Source organism: Enhydra lutris, unplaced genomic scaffold, assembly GCF_002288905.1.
Source record: "Enhydra lutris kenyoni isolate GAN:26980312 unplaced genomic scaffold, ASM228890v2 scaffoldscaffold96, whole genome shotgun sequence".
Lineage (NCBI taxonomy): Eukaryota > Metazoa > Chordata > Mammalia > Carnivora > Mustelidae > Enhydra > Enhydra lutris.
The window spans coordinates 1,387,645-1,402,358 of record NW_019154180.1 but is presented as its reverse complement, the minus strand read 5'-3'; the positions used below and the strand labels follow the sequence as shown (position 1 = coordinate 1,402,358).

At 36.7% G+C, this 14,714-nt stretch overlaps 1 protein-coding gene across 1 annotated transcript in view; it reads right to left on the bottom strand.

The window, feature by feature from the left end:
* The window catches only part of LOC111139147 (PAS domain containing repressor 1), a 60,171-nt gene that overhangs the window by 35,761 nt on the left and 9,696 nt on the right, over positions 1-14,714 (bottom strand). Inside the window, exons 3-7 of the mRNA XM_022491303.1 lie at positions 13,320-13,408; positions 11,144-11,233; positions 3,817-3,916; positions 3,273-3,386; positions 851-981 (exon numbers count right to left, since the gene is read on the bottom strand). Coding sequence (XP_022347011.1) covers positions 851-981; positions 3,273-3,386; positions 3,817-3,916; positions 11,144-11,233; positions 13,320-13,408 — 524 coding nt within the window. The remainder of the gene's footprint in view (positions 1-850; positions 982-3,272; positions 3,387-3,816; positions 3,917-11,143; positions 11,234-13,319; positions 13,409-14,714) is intronic.

Here is a 14,714-nt window from a genome sequence, read left to right as displayed (position 1 = left end):
ACTACTCCTTCCCTCTTTCACCTTCTTCTAGTCACATAATGGTATTTTTTCCTTGGAACCCTCCAAGCTAGTTACTACCTCAGTACTGTTACAACTGCTGAACCCTATACTTGGATTGCCTTCCTTTCTTTGCTGGGTCAACATCATCATTGTGGGTCTCAGTTCAAAAGACAGGTCGTCAGAGAAAGACCTTCAATGTCCACTGTGTCCAAACTCCCTATTCCCAGTCCTTAGCATATGACTGTTTTATCATCCACGTGGCACTTTTCAATACTACTTGCCTATTGTCTATTTCCCCTAATATTACTCCCCGACCTAGCATAGCATATGACACATCGTAGGTTCTTACTTAATATGTTACTTAGTGAATAAATTCAATGAACTTGAATCTATCCAATTAATTCCAAATACTGATTTTTGTTTTTAGAGACAGAATCTGGGAGTGCTATATTAGCACAACACTAAGTGAGTAATGGCGGTGGGCATTGGGGACAGCTGCCTCAAAACTCACCTTGTGACAGAAACCTTCCTTTGTCCACCTCCTAAAATGGTTTCTCTTCATATGTCCCACCCCCAGTCCCCGTATAACTCTTTCATATCACAGCAAAACCACTTGTAAATGACTGATTATGCATCTCTTTTGGGTGTGTTGAGATCTCCACTGACATGCTCACCTTCTGAAACTCAGAAGCTGATATTTCCTCAATCACATATCTTACTTAGCACAACCCCTGCACACATGGGTTTCCTCAGCAACACTGTCCAGGGGCTGAGGGACCAAAGGGGATATGGCCTTTCAAGGGAAGCCCACAAGGCCACAGTAGGGAAGGCACACACACAACATACTCACCCGTAGGATCTGAGCCCTGAAGAGAAAGATGGACCCCACCAGATAAAACCGATCCTCCAGAGGAAGATATGTAGGAGATGACTCAGCATAGGCATGGCTGGGGAAGAAGCTGCTGAAGAGCATCAAAGGTTCTAAGGGAGATAGAGACACACATGTGACAATCAAATGGAAAGGGAGACTGGCTACACAAGATGAACATCTGCCACATCAGTGGGCTATGTGCCAGCCTACTGACAATTTTCAGAATTCTGAGCCTCAGATTTTTCCCACTGTCCTTCTGTACCAGCTACCCTCTTCACCCAGGTCTCCACCAAAACATGAAGTTACTACTGTGAAATAACTGTTGTTGACTTCAGGTTGATATTCAGCCTTGTGTTCTTATTCTGTGGTTGGATGTTGTAGTCTCCAAAAGAAATTTAGCTCATTCAGTTTCTTACATTTTTCAGTATGGTTTTCAATATGGTTTCAAAACAATATGGTTTTAAGATTCAACCATGTTGTAGTATGTATATCTACAGGTCATTGCTTTCAAAATTTTCCATATTTTATATCTCCCACATTTTACTTGTCTATTTCCCTAATGATGCATACCTAGGCTATCTCCAACTCCCTCCTTACCACAAACAACTATATGACATTCATTGTACATGTCCCCTTTGACACAGATCTCTCTGCAAGTTCGCCTCTGGTATATTTCTGTCCAGTGATGGGGATTGCTGAATCATTGGATAATTAACAATTTAAGTTCACCCTGTGTTTCAGGAATGTACCATGAGTTTACATTTTTCTCAACGCTGTATTAGTGTTTTAATTCTTACCTCCTCAGCAATATTTGCTTATTATTCACACTTCCTGATTGCTGTCATTCTGATGGGTGTACAGTGCTATCTCACTGGTTTTTAAATTTTTCATTCTTTACTTACTAGTGAATTTAAGCATCTTTTTACATATTTGTTGGGCCATTTACCTCTGGTTCAAGCCCTAGATGTTTTAGTGGCCCCAAATTGGTATTTATATTCATTTCTTCACCTACAGTTCCTGAAACCTTAAAATTTGTAAATTTACATCCCATATCCATGCAACACAGATTTGGGTTTTGATTTCTTATAAATGACACATTTTTTTCCATTCAAATTCTGAGGAAGATGGCAAACTTTTTCTTCCTTTAGGCCAGTGGACACAATTTTCTGATCATTCGAAGTCTCTAGGTTTTATGTATTGGTCCTTGAATGACTATTAGAACTGTAGACCCCAGCCAATGGAGCCCACATATGATTTACAGCCCACCTAGGCCACCACCTAGTCCTCCTGTTACCATGAGAGTCTTGTACTTTATCCTGTAATTTCTGGCACCCATGAACTTCCCTTTCTTTAAGCTTGGCTATGCATCAAACTTCTTTGGTTATGTTTTAAAAACAGTTTCCTTGTTTTTATAGAAGGAAAGAGTCATTCTTATTAGCTCAGTCCACCATGTTACCATGTGGCCCTACCTTGTAAATTTCACTATGAATTGAATATGTAATATACTTTTTAAGAATATAAGGAATTCAACAAGGTTTAGAATTTTATAACATACATTAGATATTTCTGTAAAAAAGTATTCCATTTTCAAAAGAGTTTCCCTTATTTTCCTCTCTTTTCTACTTTCCTCAGAGCAATAAAACAGTAATTACAACTCTCATAAGTAAGCTGCTCCATTGTACTGGACAGTATTATATCTTTATGTTTCAAGTCCTCATCATCTCCAAAAACCCCCTTTCCTTTCACTGCACAGTCTCACTGCACTGTTTCACAGTAACATTGCACTCTGCTCAGATTCAAAGAGCCTGAACAATTAACACTAAAGGCCCAAGGATTTTTGGTACTGATTTAGTAGCAGTGTCTTCTGGCACAAATTTTCTATCTATTCATAACTGCAATAGCAAAAATGAAAGTTACTTTAATGAACGAGGAACTGAGGAATGAAATCATTAAATATAACTAAACATATTTTAAATATAATATTGTGTATTTTCTGATTAGTGTCAGGTAAGTATCTAAGCTATCTATCCCAAATTCTGGTCTCAGAGATAAAGATCAGAGACAGTTACAAGCAAGGTGCTTCATATTATTACGTCCATTTTTAAAACAATGAGATCCTTTGGAATAATCACCTTATTCTTTCTTTTTATCAGAGCTTTCCTTTGGTCCTTTTCTTAGTAATACATTAATGTCTGCACCGTTATTGTCTACTCTGTCTTTTTTTTTTTTAAATCATGGGCTTCTTTTTTTAAAAGTCTGATTGTCTATAACTAAAACCTGTGCTCATAGGAATATCAGAGAATGTGAAAGAATCAACAGTAGAAGGGTGTTTATGTTAGCAATGATGGGCTAGGTAACCCATTAACTTCATTCAGATCAGATTAAAAACTTAACTGCTTACCATTTAAAATATCTTGTACTGTTAGGATGAGTTTCACATATTCATAAGTAGGTCCGCTATCATGTTCAACATTTCCTCTCTTTAAATGACAGCAAAAATCAATATGTTTTCCCACTAAGAAAAAAAAACAAATACAAAACAAGTTTACAATTGTACATTAGCATATTTGGCAGGATTATTTCATAGGACTACTGTCTTACTTAGAACACATTTTACAAAAATATTATTTTCTTTCCAGGGACATTAGCACTTGCATAACTATCTATGCTGTATCCGTAGAGTGGAATACCAGCTAGAACATTATTTATATAACACTAATGCAATTATACAAAAGCTGAAATAATCAGGGTTCATGATAAAGAGCAAGATTTAATGGAGGAGAAATTTTTTAATACTGAAAATATAATTTGTGAAATTACATTAAGTTAATATATAACCAGCAGCTATATTGGCCCTAATATTTTCATTTTTATTACTCCTCTGAGTGACTGTTACTTGTCTCTTAAAATCTAAGAACTTACAACTGAGAAAAAACAATCTGTACCTGAGTTTGACAAAGGAAGTTTGAGAGCAATCTTTCGGTAGACTTCGTTTTTCTCATGATCAGGCAGAAGACTTAATAACTTTTTACCTATGATCTCATTCTTGAGAAAGAGAGAAAATCCATTTTGTTATATGTGCTACTACTGGTCACTTCCTCTACCTCCTTACCTCCAGTAAGCTTATCATCCGCTCCCTCTCAGCCATCTTGTGGTCATACCTATTATACCTCTACATGTCTCAGTTCACATTATCCCATTCCATGACCATTACCTCCTACCTTTCCAGTGTATTCATGTAAGTACCCCACATCTTCAACAATTATTCCACACACTGAGACCTCCAGTCCAGTCCATTCCCATCACATTTTCACTAGACATTATCTCTTGCAAATTGTCACATCCCTCCTTACCCAGCTCAGATTCCTTGGTGGATCATTATGATGACTTCCATCTTCTCTTTCTTTCTGATATATCTGCCTGGGAAAACCCCAACTCTGGTTCATTTCAACTTTTCATCTAACTTATAACTTCACCCAAGCAACTGCATTATCTATGGAGAAAAATCCATAACCATACTGTATGTTATTTTAAATGGGCACTCAGATCTGCCTGGAAATTGTCTACTCTTCACTGTGACTATGACTTGCCTTTTCCTCCTTCTTCAAACCTCCAACCCTCCCCCATCCTCCTCATATTCAGCTGGGGATCTCATTTCTTATCGTAATTAAAAGCAAAGGGTAAAAGAAACATCAGTATCTTCCTGCTATCAGATCTACCAACCTTTCTGTTTCTGTGGCTAGAAACCTACTTTTTCTCCTATTCCAATGACTAAGCTTCCAATGAAGACTAGTGCACTGCCCCTCATCCTTTCTCAACTAGTCAAGGACATCATTCCAGAAATTTCCCCTTGTTCCCCACAGTGTCAAGCTTTCCCTCTCTACCAGGTCTTTCCCATAGCATGCAAAAAGCTTTATCAGAGATGCTATAATATCAGTCATCTTAAAAACAAAAACAACACAAAATTTCTAAAATCCAAAACCTTCTTTGACCTTACACTCTCTCCCCCAACACTTCTCTGGTCTACTTCAGAACAAAAATCTTTGAAAGAAACTATACTTGCTGCCTCTCATTTCTTCAGCTCTCACTCTCCCTTGAAACCACATTAATCACTATTTTTACCTAACCACTCCAACTTTGTCAAGGTCACCAGTGAGCTCCACACTGCCGAATCCAATGGTCAATTCCCAACTCTCATCTTGCCTGACATCGCAGCATTTGATACAACAAATCCCTCCTTCTTCTTGAAACGTTTCATTTACTTGGTTTCCAGGATACCATATAAATACGGATATCCTTCTGCTTCAAAGGTTACACCTTCACAGTTTTCTTTGCTGGAGATTTCTCTGACTACTTGGCATTGGAGTGCCTAGAGCCATGTCACTGGACCTCTTTCATTGTACTGCCTCCCTGGGTGGGCTCTTCCAGTTCTAGCTCATTAAATACCACCTATCTTCCCACCTCTGGCCCAGACTTCTCTCTAAACTCTAGATATCTTAGATGTCTACTAGGATTTCAATTTTAAGATATCCAAAACACCATACCTGGATCTTTTCCCTCACAAAACATGATCCTCCCTCAGTCTTCTGCATTTCAGTAAAAGGCACCACCATTTACCCACATGTTTGTCTTTGACTTGCCTATTTCCTCTTAAACCCCAAACCCAGTCCATCAGCAAACCCTGTTTGTAATACAGTCAAAATACAGGCAGAATCCATCCACTTTTCATCACATGGGCTAAGCCATTATCTCTAGATTGGATTACCACAAACAGACTTAACTGGTCTCCCTACATCTATTTTTGCCACACCCTAGCTCCCACTCTGTTCTTCACAGAGCAGCTACAGTGTTTCATTTAAAACATAAGTCAGGTCAAGTTATTCTTCTACTTAACATTTTCCACCAGCTACCCAAGTTATTCAAGTAAAAGCCAAAGTACTTGTTCATTTCCAAATACTCCAAATAGGAGCCCTTTAACTTGCTCTTAGGTCAATGTGAAACATTTTTTCCCAAATATTTATAATGACGTTTTCCCTTATTTCAACTCTCTACTCAAAAGTATTTTAAATGGCACCAATTTCCTGACATTTTCTTCCTGTTTTTTTTTTCATAGCATAATCATCACTACCTGACATTATAGTGTATGTTTTTGTGTTTATTATGTCTCCCTCAGTAAAATGTAAATTGCATTAGAACAGAGACCTTGGCTGTCTTACTCACTGTTACATCCTCAACACCTAGAGCATAGCTTGACACACATGAACACTCAATAAATGTTGGTTAAATGAATGAATAATGCTGTACCATGTAGCTGAAACATGGTGACATGTGGATAAATTGAATATTAGGCATTAAGTAATGAGTTTTTAATGTGATAGGAACAAAATAAAAAACAAAGTATTCTTTGTAGCTGAATAATGGTTTTGGGTGATGAACCACAAATTCAAATAATTTTTAACTGATTAATATTAATAATATACAGTCAAAATTCAGAAATATGTTTTTATGGCCCATTTGTAGAAGCCAGCCTATGAGTTAGCCAATGCTCAAATTAGCAGATGGATCCTGTCTCAATCAAGAAAAAGCATGGCTCAATTCAGGGCAGAAATATTACCTTAATTTAGCAAATAAAACATTATGAAATTAACAGGCAATAAATTTTGACAATGAAAGTCACCCAATAAGAAATTTACTTCCCAGAACAGAGATATTTTTCATTAAACCTAACTTTTTCAGTAAAAATTCCTTCATTGGTTTAGTTATAAAATAAACTTTAGGAACCAAATCAAGTTACCTCTGGTCAGTGGAGACCACTCATTCATTCGTTTGTCTAACACATGATTAACAACTGCTCTATGCCTGACACTGTGCTAGGTATATTCACACAAACTAGCTCAGATAATGCCCTGTGAGAGGAAGAATTATCCCCTATTTTGTTTAAGAGGAAATTAAGGCTTGTCCAATTAATGAGACGTCAGAAGTTCAGAGATAATATTCATACCCAAGTCCACTCAACTAATTCTATATCCATTGTTCCTCCACTACACCATAGCTTCCTCAAGTCCAATTGATAGCAGGAGCAGCTGACTTGCTACTGGGCCAGTTTCTACCCTGTGAACATTCTACAGGAAGTAATTTATCAATTTCTTTTTTTACTGAGTACTTACATGGGTTAAAATGATGATCCTGACATAAATTCTAATTTTAATGAATACACAGTTCAGTAAGGCAGATGAGACAGACAGAAAACGATGATGCTAACTATACAATAAAACCATAACAAGAGGTACAAAGTGCCATGGCTCACCAGTTCTTTCATTAGTAGAATAAAGGACAGCACTGTCACATAAAAGAATTCAAAGTGAGCAGTCTTTTGATATTGTACATTCCCTTGGATGGAAATACTGGCAATTAGTTTCTTATTAATTAACCACATTCTTTGAGGAACGTGATAGTGACAATTAATGCCCTATAATTGACCACCAACTAAAAAAGTGAATGTAACAATCATTCTAGTGGTACTGCTCCATAGTTAAAGGGCAGAAATCTGAAAACATTATCAACACCATGTTATTTTTGTAAATCTTTGGCATTTGCTCTTCTTACTACACAAGGTAGAAAGATCAAGCCACTCAAAGCTTAATGAAGCAAGGATAAATACCAGTGAAAAGATAAGGAGGTTTCTCAAAAGCCAAGTGTGCAAATACCCATTAGTTGTCCCATGAATATTAGTATGGTGAGCCTCAATTATGTCAAAAAAAAAAGTAAAAGAATTTACTCCGCTTCATGACATTTACTGAAAATCTAGGCAAGAAATATCTTTTTGTTGGCAGAGACATTCACATTTACCATGCATTAGAAAACTGTTCAACTGTATAGGGCACAGGGAAGGAGAAGAGCCTCTGCACAAAATTCAGATTGCATTTTGAATCAAACAAGACTCATCACTGATAATTCTCTACTATACTGTAAGCTCTGCAGGGAGAACAGAGCAAAACTCATTACAATTATCATGAACTAACCATATACCTATATTCAAAACCTGATAAAGTTTCTTAAAAACTTAATGCTGAGAAACTCTTTCCATGAGGAAATGTGTGTTTGAAAAGTTTCATTTGTTTTAAAATTGTAAAAGAACAACTACATGTAAATTCACAGTTTTAATTTTTTTTGGGTGGGGGAGTGATGAAGTAAGGTGAGTAGGAAGGCAGGCTGCTTGGAAGTACTAGTACTACAAGTGACTGCATGTTTTTCCAAAGGAAAACACTGTCAAGGAAAATTAATGATTGGAAAAATATGATGGCAGATTTCAGATATAAATTTAATACCATGATGATGATAATAAGCCATCATTTTGGTCATAATTGTGTGTGTTACAAAGCCATACCTTGGACTCCTCACATCTTTTTGTCGCACCCCCATCTAATCCATCAGCAAAACTTATTTTACCTACAAAACACTGATGACTTCAACATCCAACCATCTAATTGCCTGGACTGTTGTAATAGCTTTCCAAATGGACTCTCTACCTTTCATGCCTGCTCCCATAGCCTACTCTTTTTTTCTTTTTTTAAGTTCCAGTAGAGTTAACATACAGGGTCATACTAGTTTCAGGTGTACAATATAGTGATTCACCACTTCCATATAACACCTGTGCTCCTCACAACAAGAGCACTCTTTAATTCCCATCACCCGTTTCACACACCCACCCCCACCTCCTCTCTGGTAACCATCGGTTTGTTCTCTTTAGTTAAGTGTCTGTTTCTTGCTTTGTCTCTCTCTTTTTTTTTCCCTTTGCTCATATGTGGGATTTAAGAAACAATACAAACAACCCATTACCTATTCTTAACATAAGAGCCAGAGTGATGCCCCAAAAATTTCAGATAATTTCCCTCATCTGCTCCAACCCCCACAATGGCTTTCTCCCATCTCAGAGGAAAAGGCACAGTCATTACAATGACCCTAAACAAGGGACCTTTGTTACTTCTCTGTTCTCATCACCTCCTAGTATTTTTCCTTTTTCTCACAGTGCTGCAGTCACAATGGCCCCTCTACTGTACTTTTCCACATCAAGCACTTTAGTGCTTCCTGACTTGCTTTTGCTTCTGCCTGGAACACACTTGCTCCGGTTATCTGCATGACTCACATACTGCATTCAGGCTTCTGTTCAAACGTCACCTGATAAGGCAGGTCTTTACTAACCCCATATTTGTAATAGCCCACCTCCAGTCACTCTCTAGGTAGTATTTCTTTCCACATTTACAGATGAGAAACTAAAGTCCATGTAGCTAGTGAGTGACTGAGCCAAATTTTAATCTCCAGATTATCTGACTTCAAAGACAAAGTTCTTTCCATCCACCATGCTATCAGTTTAGAGTTGCCCAAGAGACAGAGGTATCTTGATATTTAATGAAACTGTAGATTCCTAGAGCCAGGAAAATACTCTAGAAATGGTTTTGTCTCTACATTAATATGAGTGACTTAAAAAATGAAATTTTTAATCAAAGCCTGGAAAAAGATTGTGTGTTGTTACAAATTAAGAAGACTTAGGATTTAATGAGGGAAGGTGTGAAATTATGCCTCAGCTAGTCTTTTTCAGCAAGGCTATATAACTTCATTCTCATCTAATGTTTATGTACAGACGTAATACTCATAGTTTTACTTTTAAGTATACCCATTTCAGGTAATCAACTCCATGGTTTAAGATTAGTCATTCCACCCCATATCCCAGACCCCTCTACCTTAGGGTGAGGCCCTGTGTGTGTATTACCTAAAATGCTGAAAAGTAAAAGATTCTCTTGAGTGGAAACTTTGAACCAAACTACATGAAGAAACAAGGATAATACAACTAAGACCATCACTGTGCAAAACCCTCATTTAATAGGAAAAATTTACCAGTCTCACTCAATGACCAATTTGGTTTAAGTAATATCTAATATGAGAATTTGGGAAGCTTTCTGGTCTTCACTACAACAAAACTTAACCTGTCATATATCATACTCATACATTCTTTCTTTTAATATAGATTTAATAAGACCATCCTTCTTCTATAAGTCCAAGTCAATGAAAATCTCTAGCATTTGTATTTTATTCAGCTCTTTTGGCATCCTACAAATATAAGCTGAATTTGAAAATGTAAAATGTTTTCTAAAAAATGGAAAAAGAATGAGAACTAAAGTTATGTATCACACTATCTGTAAATAAAGAGAAAAGAGTAGAAACAAAACAAACTTCTATGATTCTAGCCACGTCAAGGAACATGCTGGCTGGAATAGCATAACTGGTTGAATAAACTTCTAATCCTCCACTTCTAACTTAACTAAAGAATAAGGGAACAAAACTATTAATTTATGTGTTTCAAACTCAAGTACTATATAGATCTCTGGGTCAAGGTTTGTCAAGTTCTTTAGACAACGCTGTGGAATGAGGAATATACAATGAAAGCAAAACTGACAAAACTGGCCAGATGACAGAGATTTCAGGAGTGGAGGAGGATGTATTCTAGATATCTTCTCTTCACACATATACATTAATGGAATAGGAAGGAATGTAGTAGTTTCATATTTAAGTGGCATATTTGTTAGATGTGCAGCCTGAAGGTCCAGAAAATTTTTTTGGAAATCACATATTCTAAGTCGATGGTCCTATGAAGAGAGAGAAAGCTCTCCTGAAGAGGGGTATAGTGACTGAGTGACCTTTTTGGACACCATAGACCATAACTACAACTCATGGGTAGATGTCTCCAGCTAAACTATGTCATCACTTCTATATTTTTTTAAATAAGATTATAATTTGTTCTCCAATATAAAGAAAAAAAGCAAGTCATATCTGGGAATAGATGCCATGAGCCAGCATGAACAAATCATGACATTCATTGTTTAATCAGTATATAGTGGACTTTAAAGAATTGTACAGAATTAAACACATCCATCACAGTGAGGGCTGCCTTGCAAAGCAGTCACCTTGGCAGCTATCCACTGATTCTGAGGAGACTGCCATTTCAAAAAGCACATTCTTCTTTGGAGAGTACCTTCAGGGCAGTTTAGAAACCACACACACACACACACACACACACAGTATTGAATTATCACATATTAGAATTTTTTTATTATGGATTTAAAACTGAAACCAATGAAGATGACAATAAAACAGGTGCACGTTTTGACAACACTGAGAGAACATCTCTGATGACTTGTATGCTTCTGAAAACAAATGATGAACCTCTAAATAATAAACCAGAATGATCCTTTCCCCCAAACTGGAAAAACTTACTGGTAAATGGCCAAGGAGACAAGTGATGTTTTCAGCGACAAAAATTATCACTCCATCTGTGCTCAGTATTATCATAAAGCCATCTAATGACTAATGAAGAGAGAATAATAATGTAATTAAATAGTGGAACAATAATAAAATGATAGTTTTATTTCAAAATGCATAAAAAATTACAATAGCACACTGAAAATGTATTGTGGTCCTTAAATATCAATAAAGCAGGCACAGACTTAATTAAAATTCCATTATTCTGCCTCCTACACAGAATCTACTTAACCTTAAGCATGAAATGTTTATCAAATGATGTGTCACTTAGACAAACAAATTTTAATGTATACCCAATTAACACAAAACTCTCCAACACAAGCTATGAAGATTCATTTCCGTATGTAGGTTGTTTCACATTTAATTCAAAATTAATTTCAAAAATGCTAAGAATACTTTGCAGGGCATTTTTATTTGTGAATAGTTTAGTCATCTACTTATAAATATGGATATTGCCATTATTTTCCTGCTATATAATGGATTTGATATCCAAACAAATACCTCCTGGTAGAGAACACATAAATGATGAATAAAGTATATAAAAACTTATATTTCAAAAAGAGACCAAGTTTATTGTAAAGTAAAACAAACAATCTGGTAACAGAAATGACTACAACATGGGATTTTAAAGGCAGGGGGATACTAGAGCCTGTATTTGCCTTGGAAATATCTGCACAACACTGATGGCATAGAGTTTGGGGGAGAGAAAGCAAACCCAGGCTACACAAGGTGGGAAGTGAAATCAGAGACTTCTGCATAAAACCAAGCTTCCCAAAGGGTAACACTCTCAGCAGGCTGAGATCTTATCCATCCAAGAAAGATAGTGAATGCACATGTATGCCTCAGTTTCGGCTCTGCTTAGAGAGGGAAAACTAAAACTAGTCTCTTCTGAGAATTGTTAAACAGAAACCCACACTCACAGAGATTTGGAGCTGGAATTCACGAACTACCTGTGTAGACTTGCATAGCCCAAGCCCATTATTCAGTTAAGGTGTTCCTGACCCCAGACATCTAGTAAAAACAAACTGAAATCATCTCTAGAGAATCAATCTAAAACCAGGGCTCAAATAATTCTTGTGGATAAAGTTCCAAATAACATGAGTTTATAATAAGATATTAATAACAGAGGAAGAAATGAAACATCACGAACAAGGGGCAGTACAAATAATAAAATGCAGAATCAGATTCAAGAACAGTAGATAATGGAATTATTGAAAATAGAATATAAAATAAATTTGCTTAAATGGCTTAAATAAATAACAAATTTGAAAATATGATGAAGGAACAAAAGACTCAAAACTGACCAGGCAGATGTGAAAAATAAACAAAATATCTAGAAACAATATTATCATCAAAAATAAAAATTCACTATGCTAGAACATAGCTGGAAAGAAAACAGCTGAAGAAATGACTCAGACCACAACAGAGAGGGAGACAGGGATGGAAAATATGGGAAACTGAATGACATGGAGAAGGGAGTGAGGAAGTCCCTAGACATTTTACACCTATCCACTTAATTCTCACAACCCAGCGAAAGAAAATTTTTAATACCCATTTTACAGAGAAAAAGATCAAGGCTCAGAGGCAATAACTCTCTCAAGGATACAGAGCAAGTAAATGACAAAGACATGAATCATAACCATATCTGTCTGTCTCAAAAGACCATGGTCATTCAGGCTTTAGTTTGTGGCTTTTGAACTCAGTGAAGCTAACCAGTTTCCTTGGAGATAGAAACCATAAACACATCAGGTCCTGGAGGGGAAAAGGTAAGACTTGAAGGTGTTTTTTAGAGGCTAACAATCTATGTTGAGGGATCTACCAGATATTACTTAATTTGCCCCTAACAAAGACTTATTCGTATTTGTTGTCACTCAAGATGAGTTTTTCAAAAATCGGTTGGCATAAGCAGCATCTGGAGAGCCTGCTAGAAATGCAGGCTCCTAGCCCTACCAGAATTGAGATTCTGACTCAGACAATTTAAGGTGGGTCCCAGGAATCTGGAATTTTACCAAGCTCTCTGGGTAATCCTGATATGCATGGTCTCTTAACACACTGTGAAAAACACTGTTCTTTATCTTCTATTGAACGTATTCTAGCATATGAGGTAATCCAAGAACAAATCCCCTCTTACTTGTAGTGTCTTACACTTGAAGTCTTCATAGCTATGAAATGATGGAATCCAATTAGATTGCTCTCTGGAGGTTTCTGGATTGACTTTGCCTTTTTAGAAAAACAAAGAAAGGATAGAAAACTGTCACATTAAAATGATTAGCTATGGGTATTAGATTTTTCAAAGTTATAATTAATTTTATAGAAAAGACTCTCATGAGAAAATGCTGAGTGCTAATGAAGGAGCTGATGTGGACTAACTAATTGCTTATAAATGATCATAAACAGAGAAGTGTTTCAAATTGAAAAAGACCTTGAAGATCATCCAACTCAATTTCCACTGTACACACCTCTCCAAAAACTGATTTTCAACCTGTAGTTCTTTTCTTTTCTTGACTTCTTTACGTCTTCTGCATTCCACCAAAACTAGTAATCATAATATGTCAGAGAAAGTACACACTGTGTCAAGGGCTCTAAGCAGATCAAGATACCTAACTAGAATATCTTTAAGCCCTAACTCATATCTCTTCAAAGTTGTTAACAAAGTTCTATCTCTTGTCCATCTTTCTTCATTCTTCAAGTTCTTCTGGTTTTCCCAATGAGCACTGTTTCTGCTACTGTACTCACTCAGAACCTTTGCTATCAACATCTCCCCGCATTACCTCCTCTAATCCCACCTACTCCACTAACTGCACTAACACAGGGATTTCCCTGACACAGCCCTCCAATCTCCAGTTATTTTAATGCATGTCAATAACTTAGTTTCTGCTCCTCACAAAACAGAGACCCATGGCATACAACTTTGATCCCTTTAAAAAATGTTCTGTGCCCTGACAAGGATAATTCCAAGAGCAGAGCTTGTTTTTTCAGTGGGTGTAAGTCTCAGATCCTTTCCTATCAGTAGATTTGGATAAGAAGGAGGCCAAGCATGAGCAGAAAAGCTTCAGAACCCTCACTAAAGAGGGAATGAAAAGCAGGTGTGTAACTGCTTGGGAAACAGAATATAAAAATAAACCACACCAACTGCACAAATGCTTCAAGGTCAGTGTTTCTGACCACTGTTCCAGCCTGGAAACTCAATTCTGGCTACAGCTCCTTGACACTCCCCCACAGCTGATTTGCTGAAGTCATTTCCCCACTGATTTTCAACTCTACCTAGTGATTTTCATCCCCTACAATCCCTCCAAAGAAATAGAAAAGACTAAAGAGAGTCTACATATTTCCAAGAAAATAAGACCAATGTATTTTATCAATCAACCATAAAGAGCTTTTTATATTACTATTATCCACAAATTTATTCTTGTTTGGCTTATAGGATGGGGACCATATCCAATTCTTCACTAAAACCCCAGTATCTAGCATAATACTTAACTCATAATAGGGACTTGGTAATTCCTATTAAACTAAATGTCATTCA